The following is a 19,530-nucleotide window of genomic DNA, read 5'->3' on the forward strand; positions in this document are numbered from 1 at the left end:
GAAACACTTATTTTGGCTTAAGATGTATCACGTAGGGAAGGAGCATGCGTGTAGCTGATCCACTGAAACGCTCTGATGGAAGAGACTTAAATTTGTCTTGACATTCTGGGCAGGAGCTCAGAACAAAGCAGAAGCAATCCCCTCCAGAAATACAAGTATGTCAAAAAAGAGAAGGGAAAAAAAAAAAAAAATCCAAACATTTCTTTTTTATGTCTCCATGTTGTTAATGGAAAACAAAGATAGTTTTTAAGATGAAAATGTTCTGTATTCACATGTGATTCTTCAGCTATTTTTGGCAGTGTGTTGCAAGCCGGCCAGTGAAAGAAGCGGCAATATGTTCCTAGGAAATGTTCGTTCCTCCCTCTGTTGTGCAGGGAAGGATGCTTCCATTAACTCTGAAAAGTGAGCATGAGCAGAGAAATTTAAAGTCTGCTATAAGCCTCCCCTGTCTCCAACTCCAGAGAATGAACTGTATTCAGGACTGCAGCAAAGCATTATTGTTTCATTGCCATAATGCCGGGAGCGCAGAGCACGGTGCCTTGGCATTGCTCCTGCAAGTCAGACCTTCAGGTACAGCTCTTCCACAGTGGCTGAAAAAATACCTGTTATGTGTCCCTTCCTCACTGCAGCTGTATCAGCAACATGTCATGGGCCTCCATGGGTGGTAATCCGTGAAACAGCACGCAAAGATATTTCAGTTCTTTTCCAAAGTTCTGTCCCACTGAAGTCAGTGGGACCTTTCCCAGGGAAATACACTGGGGCCAGAATATCACTGGCAACGTTAACTGGAGCTGTTCTCTTTAGCACACGTATAGGGCATGCAGAGGAAAGGCTGCATCTCAGCGTAGAAATAGAACACCGTTGTGCTCAGCCTTGTTAGTTAATAATTCTGAGTCTCATGGAGGAGAAAAAACTGAGCTCTGAAGGAAAGCATTGGACCCCTTCAAGGCTGCAGCGTCTGTTCCAGGGGTACTTTCACTGTCAACAGCCTACCTGAACATTAGACAGTGACTAACACTCCTACTGAAATGTGTTTTGTCACCTCTACTAAGGGTTGTAAATCTCTGTGAGCTCTGGCTATTCAACAGCTTCCATAGTTTTCGAGTGATTAATACAGGCATTAAACCAGGAAAAGTTTCAAGCATCAAAGAGTTAAGACTAAATTTCATAAAGCTTCAGCAAAGGCTCTCGTTGCTGTTAGATTCCTCTCTGGTTTGATTCAAAAATGCTGAGGTTACTTCATCGTTCATTAATGTTTTTAAGTGTCATCAACATGAAATTGTAGATAATTCTGTTATTTGCTTGTGGCTAGTGAAACTTCTGCTTTATATGGACAAAACTGCTAATGATGGGAGTGAGGTCAACACAGTTCTCAAAAATGGCTTCTTTTGGTAGACTTGGGACTCATTGGCTGTCCAGCGTTCAGTGTGTTTCCTTCTTTAAGGAAACTGGCGTGGTGATTATGTCAGTCTCACCACGTAAGTATTGCAAGTCTGAGTTCTATTTAAAATGCAAAAGGCATTGAACGACTGAAACGATGCAGTTCTTTTGTGCTCCGTAGCCTGTGCGGAGGGGGAGTGCTTGTTAAGCTGGGTCAGCTCTGCCACCTGCAGCTCAGAGCTGGCAGAACAGCAGCATCCTCGCCAGGAGTGTGTCAGACCTCCACTGTAACAACTGGGAGGATTCTGGTGGAGACGAGAGGCTTCCCTGAGAGGGCACACACAAATTAAATTAGCGATAGGATGCGAAAGCTTATGTATGCCATGCTAAAGTAAGGTAAAAGAGAGCTTCCATGTGGGTCTTTCTGCTAATCCTCGCTGCTATCTGAGCAGACATCTCTTCTCGGAATGGAACAGAAAGCCAACGTCAGAACAAAATTCACAAAGCTGGATACATTCTTGGTGTGGCTGGAGTGATCTCTGAGCTGAATCTGACCCCTTACTTACACAGGCAGATTTTGGCTCTGCTGATAACTGAAGCGCTACAGGAAATTACGTGTGGATCCATATTCTCAGAACCCTCTGACTCCTGTCTGCAGTGCCTCTGGTATCTCCTCATATAACAGCCTTCCTAAAACACACTGCTTTCTGAAACCTATAAATTCTGGTCTTCTCCTCTAAAAAAAAAAGAAAAGTCATTACAAAAATAAAATAAATCAAATCCTTCCAGATGTGTGCTTTACTAATGCAAAAAGCCATGTGCTTTATTATGTTCCCTACTTTCACTTCCCTGAGCCCCAAGGGTATAACATTACCATTTTCTCAAGCTGGATCCGAGCCCTGTAATTGATGAATTGTCCGTAGGATCCATATGGAACTCCACCAAAGTCTCTGACACTCCATACAACAGCAAAATGTGTGCATATACGGTGCCCTGTGTATGCTGGGCACCCAAGAACATAAACTTCCCATGCCAGTGACTTCTCTCACTGTAAAGTGCTGTGATGCTCTCTAGGACCAAATCCTGCCCACGGCTCTTCGCAGTGAAACTGCAGCAATGGTCAGGTATCATGGTGATGAGTTCATATAACAGAATGTGACTGGCAACTAACTCTAATCATTTTGGGTTATGAGGAGTCATGTTATTTCAGTATCTTCTAGCACTGCAGACAGAAAGTGTATTCTCTACTATGATCTTAGTTCTTACAAATGTATTTCGAAAGCTACTAAGGAACATATCTTTGCTTTTAACCTTAGACTTAGTTCCCTCGCCCAGGCACTAAAGACAGCTTCTAGAGCCTTAAACATCCACGCAGAGCCTTGTGTCTTTCTTGGACAGCAGGAGAGATCAGCTGAATCAAATCCAGCATCACCTATGGCAATTCAGCTGGCACTAGACCCTGTGTGCAGGCAAATGCGCCCCACCTTTTGTGTTGTCTAGGTGTGGAGCATGGAAATGTCTAACTGTGTCTTGTCAAGCATTGCTATTAAAGGTTCTGGGTCCCTAGAAATGTAGAAATTATTCTTGTGATCACACACTGTCACTGCACTGAAGTCTTTTAAGTCTGTAGGGTGTTTTCCTGGGTGACTGGTTCTGAGCTGTGCAGGAAATGCTTGCAGAAGAGATTGGTTTTGTTGGTGTTCGAAATAGTGTTATTGCAGTGCTACAGTAAAGGATTGTACATTTTCATAGTACCCAGTCATTGAAAAATGTTGAAATAGATATTTTGAAAAGGAATCTCACAGTGAGATGGGGCGATCTGTGGGGAATAGGCAGTCAAAGCCTCGGGCTTCTTCTGTATGCAAATGAATGTAGGAGTATGTAAAACATTTTGTTAGCTTTGTTTTAAGAAGTCGCTTTGTAAAACGATACAGTCGGAGCTGTGTGCCAGCTGCCCAGCTCACCAGCAGCTGGAGGTGGCAGGCAGCAGAGTTCAGGATGCAGTCCTGTATAAGTGTCCCTGCTGGAGCAGAGGTTGGGCCTGATGACCTCTTGAGGTCCCTTCCAGCCTAACATTATTCAATGTTTCTGTGATTTTGGCCAATCCATATATTAAATGCATCTTCTCCCTGCATTTTTTGTCTATATCTTTGCAAAAAACAAGACACAGATTGTCATTGGCAGGTACCTCAGACTTAAGATAATCGGACCACGATCTTTTCCATCTTTTCGTTTGGTTTTGAGTCACATTAGATTTTGGGCAGATCTCAAAGGGCACGGAAAAAGACTGTGAGATTTAATATCAATCACTGTTAATCCAGTTCGCTTTACATTTGTGTCCCATTCCCATGAGCTAGATGCACTTAAAGTGGACTTGTCACTATAGAGAGCAATACCCTTCTATTACTCAGGCATCCAAAGCTGACCTTAGAATTTGTAGACTTCAGAGGGAGAAACTGGTTGAGAATTCCCCAGCCCCGGAACCAGAAGAGGAATTCATGTGAGCCCGTGCAGCTCCTAAATATCCAGAAGTTGATAGAGCGTCCCATGTTCCAGTGCAGGGGCCCCAGTGCTCAACATTTTGAATCCATGTGTGTGACATCAGTCGGGTCTTGCTACGTTTTGGGCTTGTGTCCAATTTTAATCTTGTGTTTGAAATGAAAGAAATTACAGGCAGGCTCTGCCTGCTATCTTAGCCAAGAGATCCACAGACAGCAGTGACTGCAAAGCTCTTCTCAGTGCACATTAGTTTGTACACAATAGGAAACATCATTGCCAGATGATAAAGAAGAAACGTTCTCTTTGTTGCCAACAATAAGTATATATGGAGAAGTAAATGTGTCATGAATAAAGTGTCCCTAAGGAAATCTTGGAAGTCCCTACATGTGTATTTACATTCAGTCCTAGCAGCAGTAGAGCTGTGTGAGTGAGTGCTCTGCCCGGGCTAACTAGTTTGTTAAGAATTACCACAGCAATCTTTTCCATGCTAGTTAGAAGTATCTGTGCGTAATGAGACAATTTAAACTACCCTGCCAGAAACACAGATTTTTGAAAACCAAAACAATGGTGTCAATTATGATCACAAATGCCTCTCTCACACACACCCAAAACTTGAGGTAGAGCCCGCAGGTTACAGAATAAATTGAATAAGAACTCAAAATACAACATTCCTTTCACTGCATGAACTGGACCCCGTGTGCATTTTAGAGCCTGATGCTCTTAGTTTTTGGTAGGCTGTTGTACCAGAGGAAAGTCTGAGTCCAGTGTGCACAATCTGATAGTAGCTCTCTGTCTATTACCTTGCAGATGCTTGTGTACAAAAATACACGTAAAAAGCCCATGTAAGAAAAACAAGTCAATGAAGCAATTGCAGATTCAATTTCTGTAGTTGGAAAAAAAGTAATTCCTCATTCTGGAGCTCTTCATTCTCCCTGCTGCTTTATGTTATCTCTGTTTTAACTGCTGTTAATGAAAGGCTCATCAGATGATAGCACCAATACATAATAATATTTAAATTCTGAATTCATCTCATTGTCCTCATGGCAGCTCCCTTTCAGCTATTTTCCCTGCATGCTTGGAATCTCCATTTATATGAATGAGAGTAAGTATGCAAGGGAGAATGGTACAAACTTTGATCAGCTGTGCATCCCAGAGAAAGGAATTTGCTTCACGTCTCACATGTTTGTAAAAACACAGAAGAAAACCTCGCCAGCTGAAATAAATCCAAGGTGCTTCTTCAGCAAGACCTACTAAAATTCAGTGAGGGACTGTTGCACAAAACAAGAGTCAAATTATATTATTCTTTTTCGCAGTGGCCATTCTAAGCTCTGCTAATTTGACCAAGTTGTTGCCCTACTACTATTGGTAAAAAGCCAAACCTTCCCCTGCTCTTAAATGCAGTTTTGCTTTGAAAATACCTCTGAAAATAACATGTTTGTGTCAGCTATTTCCTTATCAAATGTGCTCAGTTAACAAGGAAGGAACCTTTTCCTCCTTTGTGTTAGCCTTGCATATTTCAGGTGGAAGTTAGGGGCCAATCCAGATTCTTTTTCACATGTAGGATAACCAAAAACCAAGGATTTTGCAAATGAGAGTAAGCCCTCAGTTACATATGTGCAGTTCTGTTGTCTTCTGCGGCTTTGCATAAGGTTTAACTGACTGGAAATGATTCTGTGGTGATAAACAGGAGGGAATAGAAACCAGCTCACTGTTCTTTATGCTAGATCTGCTGTGCTAACAGGAGCAAAAAGCAGTGAACAGTGATTTTAATTATTAAGTGAGCAGATAGAAAATGTATAAGAAGCAACTGTTTTTGAAGAGAGGGTTTGCTTCGGGAAATGTTCAGCTTCAACGTAATAGAGCATTCAAGCTGACAAGGAAAATAAAATGCTTTTTTCTTGGACATGTCATTAATGTGATGGGAAGATAACGTACGGTCCTCATAACAAGAAGAAAGCAAAATTATTTGAATTATTTTGCATGGAACAGCAAGATAAAAGATTGTCTTTACAGCCCTCATTCCTGAGAAAGCCTTACTGTGAGGTGCAGGAGGTCGGAAGATCACTGTATGTACATTTGCTGTACTGGAATGATAACCTGCTGTGGGCATTTTAGGATTTATGAAGTCATCTTTGCAGCTTTGCCAATCAAGCATGAAAATCTGTGTAGTCTGGAAGACCAGAGTTGAAGTTTATCAGTTTTTGTTTGGTTTTTAATACTTAGGATGTCAAATAGTGAGCAAAAGTTTTCTCGGTTCAGAGTTTTGATCCTGCGATCGCAGTGCAGATTGAACTGAGCCATATGAGGCATGCTGTGTTACAAAGGGCAAAACAAAGAAACAAACAAAAAAGCCAAGGATGTACCTTCCAGCTATGTAAATACTGATCAACTGAATCTCTCGTCAGATGAAATCATTTGATTTTGATTTGTTTCTTCCAGTTGTGTGTAATACTGGAGCCAATGCAGGAACTGATGTCAAGACACAAAACTTACAATCTAAGTCCTCGAGACTGCTTGAAGACTTGCTTGTTTCAAAAATGGCAGAGAATGGTGGCCCCACCAGGTATGTTTGATTTCCAGTATTTTATTTATTTTATAATTCAGAGAATATAAAAACACTGGGAAATTTTGCTGCAAATCTACTTGCAAAGGGAAGTAATAACAATTAGCACTGCTCCAGAAGTATTCTTGAAAATTATTTTGATTTTCCATGATTTCAGTCTGATGCAACATAATGCAAGGCAAGTATTATGGATGTGCACATTCAAATGCATAGGATATAATTTAGTACAAAAAACCATGTAGATAGAATGCAAAATGCTTACTGACTCCATTAGAATTCATAGCTTGTGTAAGTCAGCTTCCTGCTGTGAGTCTGAAATTATAGCAACAATTCATAATTAATTGTCTTTGAGACCCATATAATGCTATTTACAGGCCTGGACTTAGTCTCTTTCCTCTTACACCTCAAAAAAGTTCTCTCTTTTCTCAGATTATTAAAGCTCCGTGTATTTAAGACTGTTCACATGGGTGCCAATGCCAAATTTTGATAAGGGCAGCTGCCACCTTTATTCTACTCTGATTTAGGAGAAGTTATGTAATTGTCCTGATTCGGTCTAAGTTTGGAAGATTCACAAAGAAATGGCATTCAGCACTCTTTAAAACGTTGCTTGCATGCATCAGTTTTAAAGATTAAGCCCGTATCAGAATTAGAAAGGAATTACATGCTACGTGCTCATATACTGTATCAATAGCAGCCAGCAGGCTGCCTTGTCCCTTTGTCTCTGGCTGGGGCAGCTGAGACTGTGACCTACATCAGAACAGGACCTGGATTTTTGGTTAGCACAACTCTTAGCAAAGCTGCACAGCACCTTCGAGTTTCCTGATTGTTACCATGATACTCCCACTAGTAAAATACTTTCAAATATCTTTATAGATAATCTGGAAAAAGGAACTTCTATTACACAAAACTGAAAGCAGAAACCACTGGCTTTGGTTCAAGTATTATTCTAAGTTTCATATCTAAATCTACTTATTACTACTACTACTATTACTACTGCTAGTAAACTTGTGAATTTAAAACGAGATAAAAAAATATTTCAGCATTTCTGAAACGTTTTACAATATCTACCATTGGCTTTCCTTCTTACCCTTCTATTGCAGCAGAACCCACAAGACAACCGACAACCAAACGGAGGAAAAGGAAAAACTCTACCAGCAGCACTTCGAACAGCAGTGCTGGGAACAACGCAAATAGTACCAACAGCAAGAAAAAGTCAGCTGCTGCAAACCTGAGTCTATCAAGTCAGGTACCTGTAAGTCTCACTTTCCTTTTAGGCCTGAATCACTTACAGTGCTTAAATTCTTTCTTTGTAAAGAAGGTGCATTCTTGAGCAAAACTGTAACGGGCAAAAAGCAACCTTGCGTAGTATGCCATGGAAGCTGGAGAATTAGTGGGGAGGTGTGAAGAAGCCATTCTTCAGTGCAGCTTTAATGACCGACCCTCACACAGGGCTATCCTGAGGAGTAGATATGAGTTTCAGGGCTGGGGCCAACTCATCAAAAGGAGTTTTTCCAGTGGTGGTAGGACTCAACGGGGCCTTGTGTTTTCAGTTGTAGTAGGAAAACTGAGAGTGTCTCGAAGACATCCACCCACCCGCTGCTAAGTGAGAGTGAGCTGCTGTGCAGCAGGGTTACCATACCTGAGCAGATTGCTCATCTCTCTCCATTAGTGCCTCATCTTTAATTGGTGCTGAGTTCAATTGCTGAAGTTGAACAAGTTATGAGTAAATTTGCCTGCAGATGTTATCTCTATATCAAACCACTCCATTTGCAGAAGGTAGATCCCTTTGAATATGGGTCTCAGTTTATTCACCCTGCTAGCTGTAACTGTTGGCATCCTAATTATGTAGGGAAACACCAAGTCATTTCTTGTCATTTTAATGATGTCACATTTATTGCCTTAGTCACAATATAGGGGTAATCTGACCCTGAATTGTGACAAAATGTGCCTTAATCAATAAGAAGATAGCTCATGCATTTTAAAGCTAGGGAGATTAATTTGGTAGTATAGGAACTATAAAGTGGTATCTCGGGGATAACATGCAGGGATTTTTATTGGATTTCTGATCAGCAGATAGGAAAGAGCTAGATCTCTTCTGAAGCTTGAGAAAGAATACAGGCCTTTTGTCAGCGTGAAGCAGGCACTTCCTAGAAAACTTGAATACCCAGATGAAAAAGAGGAGTAGACTAACACTAGTGAAATGAAATGAAGATTTTTGTTTAGCGATCAATTCAATAATCCACTAGCTTTCAACAGCTTTGAGTTTCAGTACATTAAACTCATATTTTCTCCTTGTATTAAAATTTTCACATGGCTCCCATGTCTAGAGTCAGATTCTTTCCCTAATATAGGCAACTCTGGGCTTTTCTGGCAGCGCGAAGCAGTCAGAATGCCAGCTACCTGAACCCCTCGTGGCACAGGCCACTCTGCCTCACTGACTGTCTGCCAGAAATCCCCTTGGATCAATGATCAACCATATTTATGAGAAAACAGCAATTAGGTATAAAACTGAGCAACCTCCTGGTTCCTTGCTGTCTCCAAGTTTGAAAGTCAGGAAGATCACTTTATCCTGGCTACTCTCTGCCCTTTGCTTCATTCAGCACAAGCAGAGTCTGACCCCCTGCTTCTCCGAGGCCTGCTCTCTCGGGAGAGGCGTCGTTGACTTTTGTTGGCCTCAGTGGCAGCCGTGTGTACTCATACATTTGAGTGTAATTAGGCCCTCTGATAGCTGTCTGTCACTCCCACTGATACTCAAGTTGATTCAGGTATTCAGGGGCTGCTCCTGACAGGTGTAGCAGTCAAGGCTACTCTTCCTATGGGGATGTTAGTTGAACATCTGAGACATCGTGATGAAGTTTATCATGGTATGAGGGATGGATTTTCAGTCTTCACTGATTTTTAGAAAGCTGAGTAGCTATGTTTTGTTCAATATTGTTTGCTTCCTGTACCAGAATAGTGAGGCGGTCCAAACTATTCTTTTATGGAGGCTCAGGTTCCGTTTTTAGGAGTCTTCTGCTTAGCACAGTAGAAAATACTTAGCTGTTTGATTTGACATACCAGCAGTTCTTCCCATCTTCCCCAAGGCAAAGATAGCAAACCAGATGGAAATGATTTTTGGGCAAAAATGTAGGATAGACAGAACTCAAAATAATTTTAGTGGTATGATATTTTGGTGTAAAACTATTCAACACTTTTCAGTTAAATAGGGAGATGTTACTGTGTTTCTTCAAAATTTTGCAGTCTTTCAAGTGGGCCTTCTTACACAGACATGCTGTTGCTTTCTGAAGTTAGCAGCAGACAGCATTAACTTGCTTTCTGTTTCATAGAAGCACAGAATGGCTTAGGTTGGAAGGGTTAGAGATCATCTAGATCTATCTCCCTACCATGGGCAGAGTTGCCACTCACCAGCTCAGGCTTCTCAGGGCCCCATCCAGCCTGGCCCTGAACTTCTCCAGGAATGGAGCATCCACGGCTTCTCTGGGCAGCCTGCTGCAGTGCCCCACCACTCTCTGAATAAGGAATTCTTCCTAACATCAAACCCAAATCCCCTCTTTTCATTTTCCCCTTGTCCAATCAGTATCAGATGTCCTTCAACCTATCTTCATAAGAGAGACACTCTGTTCCTTTCTCTTAACTTTACCTCAGTGCATCAGTTAATACTTAGTGTTTTATTTTCCTTATATGCAACTGAAGATATCTTGAAACACGGGAAAGCTTTCAACTTCTGAAATCATTTGCTTTCCACATCAAAAGTCTTATCATTAGAATAAAGGAATGAAATCACTGCTGCTTTTGTCCACATGACTCACATGAACCTAGCTCGTTCCAGTTCCATTTTTCCCATCATCCTTTCTGGAGAACCCCAGGAACAGGCTTACATTTGTGCCACAGCTGCAGTAATGTAAAATTGTGTAGTCCAGATGTAAGCTTTCTCTTTTTCTCCAATGGTTTCTTTCCAGCTAGCAAAGATAGCCTTTCCACTATAGTAGAATCTAATTTCCTGTCCATTTTATGCTTCTATGTTGTTTTCTCTTTGATAGTAAATTAATCATGGTTAGAGAACGTTTCCTTGACCTCTACTCTATGTAATGTTTCCTGATTTAGAACATTAATAATTATTCAGTTTTGCTTCTATAGTACTGCCGTGTACACTCTACAAAGTAGGTGAACATACCATACCTCTCATCCAGTCTTCTCACTCACACCATTAGCTTCTCTTTTTGTAATGAGGTTTTCACATCTGGAAAGGCAAATTGTAAATTTTCAGGACAGTGACTTGAAAGCTGTTGGCTGTGACAAAGTTTGAAGCTTCAGACATTTCTCATTTTCTCCAAAGCACCTTGCAGATCTTCAGATAAATACATAATGTTAAGCAAAGTTTGATATGTAGCTGTATTTGTCTTATATAGCTGCTTCTTCATTAATAGGAGGTTGTACCATTCCCTCTACCTGTGTATTTTCTGATCTGTTCTTCAAGCAGGGACCGCACTGACAATACAAGTCCAAGCCCAGAAAGTGAAATCATTGCATTGTATTTCCATGTGTGGGTCAGTTTAGTGTTGCACCTTGAAGTTCAGCTGCTGAAACCTAACCAATCAGTATCGTCTGTGCCCTTTTTGTTGCCTTAAATTTATTAGCACATTGACTGTGCTGACATGTTCAGATACATCTTTAATGACACAGTCTTCAAAATTATCTTAAGGGTCTCTGACAGTGAATAGATATGCATGCTCCCTCTCATCAGTAATTTCAACAGGGTCACTCTCATGCTGTCCTCATATCTCTAGCCTTTTTATACTTCCTCAGCTCTGCTAAATAAAATACAATGTTTTGCCCTTCTGACAGTTCCTTGCACTCTATTGTACTTATTTTTCCTTACAGTGTGGCTTCTATGGTTATGTTTGTTCTCATGCTACTGGTTGCAGACCTTCAGCATCTTCTCTTTTCAATGGGACTATTTCTTCCCAAGTCCCTTGTTTAACACTTCCTACATACTGGGAGCTTTCTTCGGACAAATGTAGTTAGCCAGCGGGCTACATGATTACACTGCAGAACTCATGTGTAGGCTGGCCTTTCAGTTGTTTGGTGATTCTTTTGACTTGAATCCATAGATGCTGAGGCAATATGCTGCAGCGCATTGGAAGCAGAACCAAATGCCACTGAAGTCCATCCAATAGCATAAGTAATGAGATATTTCTCTCACCAGGAGTTTGCTTCTCTCAGACTCCTGTTGGTGCAGGCTGGGTACTTCCAATGTTTCCACAAATGTACTGCCTTTTGTTTAGGGTGTAGAGAGAGTTGACAAAACAGGGACCCAGAAACTGTCCACTCATCTGTCTTAGTCTCAGTAGATTCCATTTATTAGAACTGTTCTCAAGTTTGTTCCTGATCTTGATCATATCTAATCTTTGGAAAAATGTCAACCCATTGTTACTGGGATTACCTTTTTCCTCCAAACAGAGAGCAAAGATAAGCAAGACTCCTCCTGCAAGGGTCATACAAAGCTTGTCTTTCTTATGTTATCTTTCCTGTAATTTCAAAGAAAGCTAGTTATCTAATTTGCGTGATTCATTGTTTATCATTTACACTTTATTGATGTCCTCTAATGTTTGAAGCTAACTGCTGTGTTCTTCCATGTCTTTGCTCCATTTTCTTGCTTCTTCACAGGTTGAGATCTGATTTTTTTTTATTCTTCTGTTTCAAATAAAACTGTCTTTTAAGACCATACCCTTGTATGCAGACAAGTGCCCTGTACACTGTGATTTGTGGATTACAGGTATAAGATGATCAGAAGTGGTCCATACAGACATATCGCTTAAAAATCACTTTCAGTTAAGTTGAATGAAAAAAAGTTCATATTGATCCATTCTAATCTACTTGAATTTGGAAATTTGACAGCAGTCCACAACTCTTGCAAATTCTAAGAACCATTGCTCTAGGATGCGATAGAACTAATAGGTGGATTTTGCTTTCATTTACTAATGAAGATCCTGTTGCGTGTAATACTGTAACCAAGAACCCAGTGAAATATCATTTGTGTTGAAAAGAATAAAGCATCACTACATGCTGCTAAGTAAATCAAATGTTCTTTGTTACGTCCAAAGTCTTAATTAGAGCCTCCTTGCACTCTTTAAATGATTTACATACCTCTATAATCTCTGTTTCTCTTTGTAGTTCTTTGTAAGCTCCTCAGAAAGCCAAATCCATAAATAAACCTGCTAATGTGAAAGGCAGCAATACAATCTCTTACGTGTTTCAGAAAAAGGGGGTAGGTTCAGGTGTTCTGTAATGGATGTTGTACTACAGAACCTGCACTTGTAGGGTTTGAAGATTAGTGTCAGAAATTATACTGTGTCTCAGAACAGTGCAATTCAGAATCTAAGATTTAGCCTTAAGCAGATGAGAGTGAGCAAATTGGTTTCCAGTTGTTGCGCTTTAAGAAAAATGTACCAAACAAGACCAGGATGTCAAGTTAACAGAGAGGACTATGATGAGATGTGAAAGATAACCATTTTCCTCTAGAAGGTGTTTACTCTGAAACCTAATTAAAATGTCAGTTCTGTTTCTACAGATCATTTCAACACAAATGGCAGTCTGATGTTTTTGTCTTGGAGGTAGTGACCATTACTGTGGAGGGCAACAGTGGGGCTCTAAGTAATTAATATTTTTTTGTGGCAAGGAGTTACAAAGCCAATTATTAAAATAATCACCACTAACACTACAAAAGTAAGGAGGAGATACCTTTCTTCTTTTGCCTTGGCACTTACAGATGTGCTGGCTGCTAAAACTTGTGCAACTTTCAGTCCTTGGAGTGTGAGGCTTGTTTAAAACGTCTACTTGACAGTTTCAGGTGTTTTTAGTTATCTCAGGCTTGTGAAGCACTGTTTGTGTACTTCTGAGGACTGTGACACCTGAGCTGGATTACATATTAACAAAGCAAATTAACAACAAAGCAAAACGAAATAGCAAAGCAAAGATGGCAGGCATTGGCATGGGGAATTTTACATTGCTCACTGTTTTTTGTAACCTCCAGATAGCAGTAAGACATTGATTAGTCATGGGATGATCTTCAAAATCCCAAGTTAAAAAGTCTAGTGATGTAACTGGGTGTCGCGGAGCTAAACATTGAGGCTAGGTATAAAAAAGTGGAAGCCTGAGAAACAACGGGTCTGTTAAATAGAAGTGCTTGCATTTGAGTTGTGTCTGAAGTGATCTGTGTGTAGTTTATGTACATCAATTTAAGTTTGGATAGCAATTAGGGATACTGCAGGATGAAAGGTGTGATATAAATGAAAGCTGCTTTGTGGTTATAATATAAAATAATACATTTCTATCGGATAATGTAAAACAGCCACTGCGTTATTTACAGTGCTTCACTGAGATCATATTTTACTATCGTGAGACATTCCTTGACCAAAAATGTTGTTTCTAATCACAGAGTAAATTAATAAGATTGAGTGACTACAGTCTAAATCTTTTTTTAAACTAATCTAGTCAAATATGTGCTACCATAACTAGGCCATAGCAGTGTATGCTGCCGTGCAAGAGACTAGGGTTTAATTCTTGGATTCTGCTTCTCACTCCATGAGCAGGAGCTAGGAGCACTCCAGAGCTGCAGCCTCAACCCTGGGAGGGATGGAGCCTTGTGTCATTCAACAGCAGTGACCCCCACTGGCCAATTTAAGGAGAAGCATTGAGGGGCTCTAAAAGGAGTCACTTCCAGTCCTCCTCAGAGGTTGGTGGTCATTGCACGGGAATTAGTGAGTGGAGGTTCAATGGGGTACACTTGGTGGGGTCTTCAGCTTTTCAGTCTGAGGAGCAGAATCCTCTCCGGGGAGGAACCAGCATGTGCGCTTCCTGAGAAAGTATTTTTGCCTGACACAGTATAAGCAGCAGGATTGTCAAGAATATACATACATAGAGATATATATATATATATACTTCTAATGTCCTGTAACTAATGCTGTGATATCTGTTTCTTAAATAGAATGAGGGAAAACTCCGCTAATATAACCTCAATATAATTGTAGCTTAATTCCCAGAGAGAGAGAGAGAGAGAGAGAGAGAGAGAGAGAAAGACTCAGTGGCATGGAGAGAAATATAAGTGCAAACTGTCCTCTCAGTGGGTGTCATTAAATTAAGGAATAATGTTTGCAAAGAGCCTGAGAAATTAGAGATGGAAATACTTACAAGGTCACTGAGTATCTCCCCACTGATGCACGAACGTTCCCTACCGCAGATTGAGGCTTTTCCCAGTCCACTGTGAGGAGACCCAAGCAGCGAAGCTAGCACTATTCTACTGGGGTCATTAATCCTCAGTCTGCAGTTCTCAGCAACAGGAATATTGTCTTATCAGTGGGGGTTACATTTTCATTTACTTAATGTCATCTTAGTGCCCTAGTACTTCAGATTGGCCTAAACTGATGATACTCTTCGTTTCAGCACTAGCAGCTATTAGGGATATTTACCCCTCCCAGTCATTTGGACAATGCAATACACAGTTAATTCTTTTCCATGGCCTCCCCAGCCAGCTTTTCTAGCCCCGCAGTTATTTTTGATGCACTTCTCTAAGTCTCATCCAAGTTGCTGACCTCCTCCTGGTATGGCAACGCACAGCACTTGAGGCAGCATCAGGGTCCATGCTCACGAGCATTGAAGTAAAGGGAGATGTTGCCACCTCGGTCTGTGATTCTGTATCTCAGTCACTGCGGTCCTTTTTGCCTGACGTATCACTGCACGCTCCGATCCAATTTGCTCTCTGCCAGGTCTCTTGTCGTTAATGCTCTCACAACGCATTGGGGTCAGGTCCGCTTCAGCAGTGCACACTATACATTTTCTGTTGTTTAGAGGGATGAAATAAATTAGAAGAGACTTTAGGTTATATACACTTTTGTCTTTTAAACTTCTATGTTGCAAAGCTATGTGTGTTTGATTTAACAAAGGATTTTATGGATAGGTGGAGTAACAAAATGTAGAGAATGGAAAAAGATATCACGCAGCAGTATCCATCTACTCACAGATTTGTCACGTAGCACAGGCTGAAGATGTGATGTAAACATTCTTCTGTAGCATGTCAGCCTTTGCTAAGGGATATCAAGAGGCAGCGTAAATAGAGGCAGTAATTTGTATTGTTTTGTGGGGAATTAAGTACATAGCAGATTTTAACAAAAAGCATTAAATGCAAGCATTTGTCTTCTGTTTCCTTTTTACAAATGCTTTTACATTCATAAGAAGGAACAGATCCTTTAAAATATGAATCTGTTGTTCTCTAGGATTCTGTGAAGGGCTTGTTAAATCAGCAGGTACAAAGCTAGACATCTGGAATGACTGCACTTTAGCCAAATGCTACCTGATGCCCTGCCACCTGAGCTGCATGAAAATATGCATCCCACATACTTCTTGTAGTGGCTAGCACAGCAGCCTAATTTTCAGAGAGAACAAGAGAGCTCTCTGGCTTTGCACCTTTGCTTTCCAATCTCAAGTTTGCACCTTTCTATCCCATGCTGGTTAGGTTTACTGCAGCAAATCTGTGATGCACTGGAGTACAGTAGGCGGTTTACTTGTTTTCATGGAAGGACAATTTGTACCTAAAGCAGTGATTAGATGAATCCTTTCTTTCTTGCATGCTTCAGTTTTTGATGACTACTAGCTTCATCAGTGTAATTATAATTAGCCCTCTTCATCTTCCTTGTACGGTACCAGCTGGACAGATTGGTCCTCTTACTGCACAGATTGGCGGCAGGGTTGCCTACATGGAGTTAGGTGACAGGCACCATGAAATAACAGATGGTAAATTCAGGGCTTGTTGGCAATCAGCAGGTTTTTGCTAATGACTTAATTAGCTATGCAAATTGTCAAATCAGTGTGAACATTGTTTTTATCGAAAACTTTACCTAAATTAATTACCATAATTAAGTAGCAGAATGTCAAGTATATTGGATGCGTAAAAGGGCTTGGCTGGCTAAGGATAAGAGAGTTACCATCTTTATTAGAGTGCCGTGCTCCACATTTGAAAAGTCTAAGGATAAGAAATGTGGTTTCTTTAAAACTAGTTCTAAAGTACGCGTAGCACAGAGCTGCAACTGAGAAGCACCCTGGTGCCTTTCCATATGAAACGGCTCAGGAAAGGAAGACTGGATAAAGCCCAAATTCCTCAAGCAGGACTTTAAGGCAGTTTCATAGCCTGCTTGTTTTCCTAACAAAAAATTCAGTCTACCTGCTTTTCTGTTCTGGGGCTCCTGAGATGCAGAGCCACGAGCATGTGGCTAGAGACATGTCGTGTTAATGGTATTGCACCCAAACTAGAAACAAAGTGCAAGCCTGTCTCCTGGCTCCTACTGTGCAGGCACTTTTAACTCTGTTGTTCAAATATCACAAAATTAAGAGATGCAAATTCTCTAACATAACTTTTTTAAGTTGATTTTTTCTCTCTCAAGGTTTCCATATAACAAATATTGGGTGCTGTTCACAGGATGTGATGGTGGTAGGAGAACCAACTCTGATGGGAGGCGAATTTGGAGACGAAGACGAAAGGCTTATCACTAGATTAGAGAATACACAGTATGATGCAGCAAACGGCATGGATGATGAAGAAGATTTCAACAATTCACCTGCACTGGGAAATAACAGCCCGTGGAACAGCAAACCTCCTGCTAACCAGGAGACTAAATCTGAAAACCCCACACCACAAGCTTCCCAATAGGTTATTCAGCAGCAGTGCCCACTGCCGTGTGTGTCAGGGGGTTATTAATTACTGTTTCAAAGCATCCTTCGAAACAATTTAAAGAAACCTTTCAATGGATACAGTATCTATTTCTAAACTAAATCTATCTGATTTTTTCTTTTTTAATTAGAGAAAAATCTTGTATGAGCTTCCATGTACGTTTCCTGGAAGCTTTCACATACAACGTGATACTGGCACTGACCTCAATTAAAATAATGGAAAATTAAGCAGCGTCTCATGGCAAATTTCTGACCATGCGTTCTATTGGAGGGGTTGTTTTTTTCCTCATCAAACAATGGCCATATTTTACCAAATCATCAGTGCTCAGGATCTCATTAACGTAACTATGTAAAACTTTTTACAATTGTAATATATTTTCTGCTTTTCAACTTGCACCTGAAATTTCTTGTTTCAGAAAAAAAAAAAATCAAAAAACCAGCTTTTAAGGAAAAGTAATTTAAAGTAACTTTTGTTCTTTCTTTGACTTTCCTTTCATTGGTTAATCGTTTAAAGGATCCAGCATTTTTAATTCACATGTAGCTGATGCCAGTAGATACTCTTTCCATCACTCACTGAAAACACTGAAACAAGAAATGTCTTTTTTTCATCAAAGACATGAGAAATATTTTTATGTGGAAAAAGACACCCAGTCCTATGAGAGTTTATGCTTTGTAAAATTGCTGTTGATCCAGATATTTTAAAGCCATGTAATCCATTAACTTTGTGGGCAGCTTAATAAATCTAAAACTTTTGTGTTTTTATTATTGTATCTGAGTTGGCTTTGTTGTTATTTCTTTTCATAGTATATTTCTTGTATAATATTTTTGTAAAGCCCTCAAACCTTTTTTTTTGTTTTGTTTTGTTTTGTTTTGATTTGCTTTTTTTGGATTCCAGTGTATTTATGTGAAACTTTATAAAAGAAACTAATTTTTTTTCATTTACATATTAATATGTTCAGCTCATCATGTAAAGACACAGTGAGTCAGTGTGTTATATAATACAACCGTATTTTATGTATGCTTTGCCAATAAGTGTGCCAATAAACTGTGTTAACAAACGGCCTCTTCTATACTGCATTTACAGTTCGGTGCGTGCCGAAGTCACACGCCCGTGTGCGCGATCGTGCACCAGGAGTGCGTGGGATTTGTGTTTCACCAAATCACAAGGTTTTTTTTTCCAGCAAAAAGGGCAGGCTGCAGTTCAGGTGTGAACCTCTCGCAGCTCCATTTCGTTAGCTGCTCTTTTTTTTTTTAACATTAATGATGTGTAACAGCACAGGTCAGTCACTAACAGCGGCGGGAGCCAGGCACGAGGGAGCGCGGGGCATCCAGCGGGAGCACCTCCACCCTGAACTTGGCCTCCCTCGCCTTCCGTGGCTGGAGCTTATCAGAGCAGGGATTTCCACTCTGCTGAATTCTGTCTGATGGTTTTACGATGAGTCCCTCGACTGGGGCTGGGAGGATTTTAAAAATGCTGCTTCTTTCTTTCCTTTGCTATCAAATCGATTGTTCGTGGGAGCAAGGCTCTACAGCAAGGTCTCCAGGCAGGGGCAGCCTGCTCTGAGATAGCCTGGCGTGCACGAGCCCCTCAGCTGGGGCTGGGAGCAGGGGGGTGCAAACCTTCATCCCCAGGCAGCTGTGACCTGCGAGGTGCTCCCTGCAGGTGGTCGTACTCACAGGATGAGGAATTCCTGGCATGCATCACTGGATATACGAGGTCCTGCCTTTTGTGCAGGATAGTAATGTTTTGCTTTTAATTTTATTATGCTTTTGATATTCCAGGCATTAGAAAAGCGCCTGAACAATTCCTGGTCTTTTTTGTGATTATCTTTCCGACTTCACATACATTCTCCAGAAGTGTGTCCCAAATGTACACGTCTATGTTTTTAAGCATGCTGTTGAGGATGAGACTCGTAAGATCATTAAGGTTGGAAAGGCCACTTGCTCTAGTGCAGCCATCCACGCCTCACCACCATACCACTAACCCATGTCCCTCAGTGCCACATCTCCCCTTTTCTTGAGCACCTCCAGGGACAGTGGCTCCACCACTTCTCTGGGCAGCCTGTGCCAATGCATCACCAGCCTGAGCCACTCTGGTTTCTCTAGGATCTAAACCCTCAGCACATAGCTCCCTTTAGGGTAGAATTTATAACTGAATAAATAATAAACGTGGGCTGGGTATATCAGCATAGATAGTGATGTTGTTCCCACACAACACTTGCAGGGTGCAGGAAACTGCAGGTCTATCATTCAGGGACTGTATCAGCAGTGATTTTTCCATGTAAATAATTAAAGTCACACTGTATTCCATTAAGGGATCACTGGCTCCCATATAGCTGCTATAACATTACAATTATACACTGTAA

General features: G+C 40.8%; 1 protein-coding gene across 13 annotated transcripts in view; it reads left to right on the forward strand.

Moving 5' to 3' along the window:
* The window catches only part of LDB2 (LIM domain binding 2), a 357,319-nt gene extending 339,097 nt beyond the window's left edge, over positions 1 to 18,222 (forward strand). For 2 of the 13 annotated variants that reach the window (XM_046939902.1, XM_015285730.4), the window contains 3 exons: positions 6,319 to 6,442; positions 7,546 to 7,694; positions 16,914 to 18,222. In XM_046939902.1, coding sequence (XP_046795858.1) covers positions 6,319 to 6,442; positions 7,546 to 7,694; positions 16,914 to 17,144 — 504 coding nt within the window. In that variant the 3' untranslated portion in view covers positions 17,145 to 18,222. Of the gene's footprint in view, positions 1 to 6,318; positions 6,443 to 7,542; positions 7,695 to 14,031; positions 14,147 to 16,878 lie in introns of those variants that run through there. The other 11 variants (XM_015285735.4, XM_015285728.4, XM_025149511.3 and 8 more) reach the window with 11 other exon arrangements.
* Positions 18,223 to 19,530: the final 1,308 nt, after the last annotated feature.

Source organism: Gallus gallus, chromosome 4 (assembly GCF_016699485.2).
Source record: "Gallus gallus isolate bGalGal1 chromosome 4, bGalGal1.mat.broiler.GRCg7b, whole genome shotgun sequence".
NCBI lineage: Eukaryota > Metazoa > Chordata > Aves > Galliformes > Phasianidae > Gallus > Gallus gallus.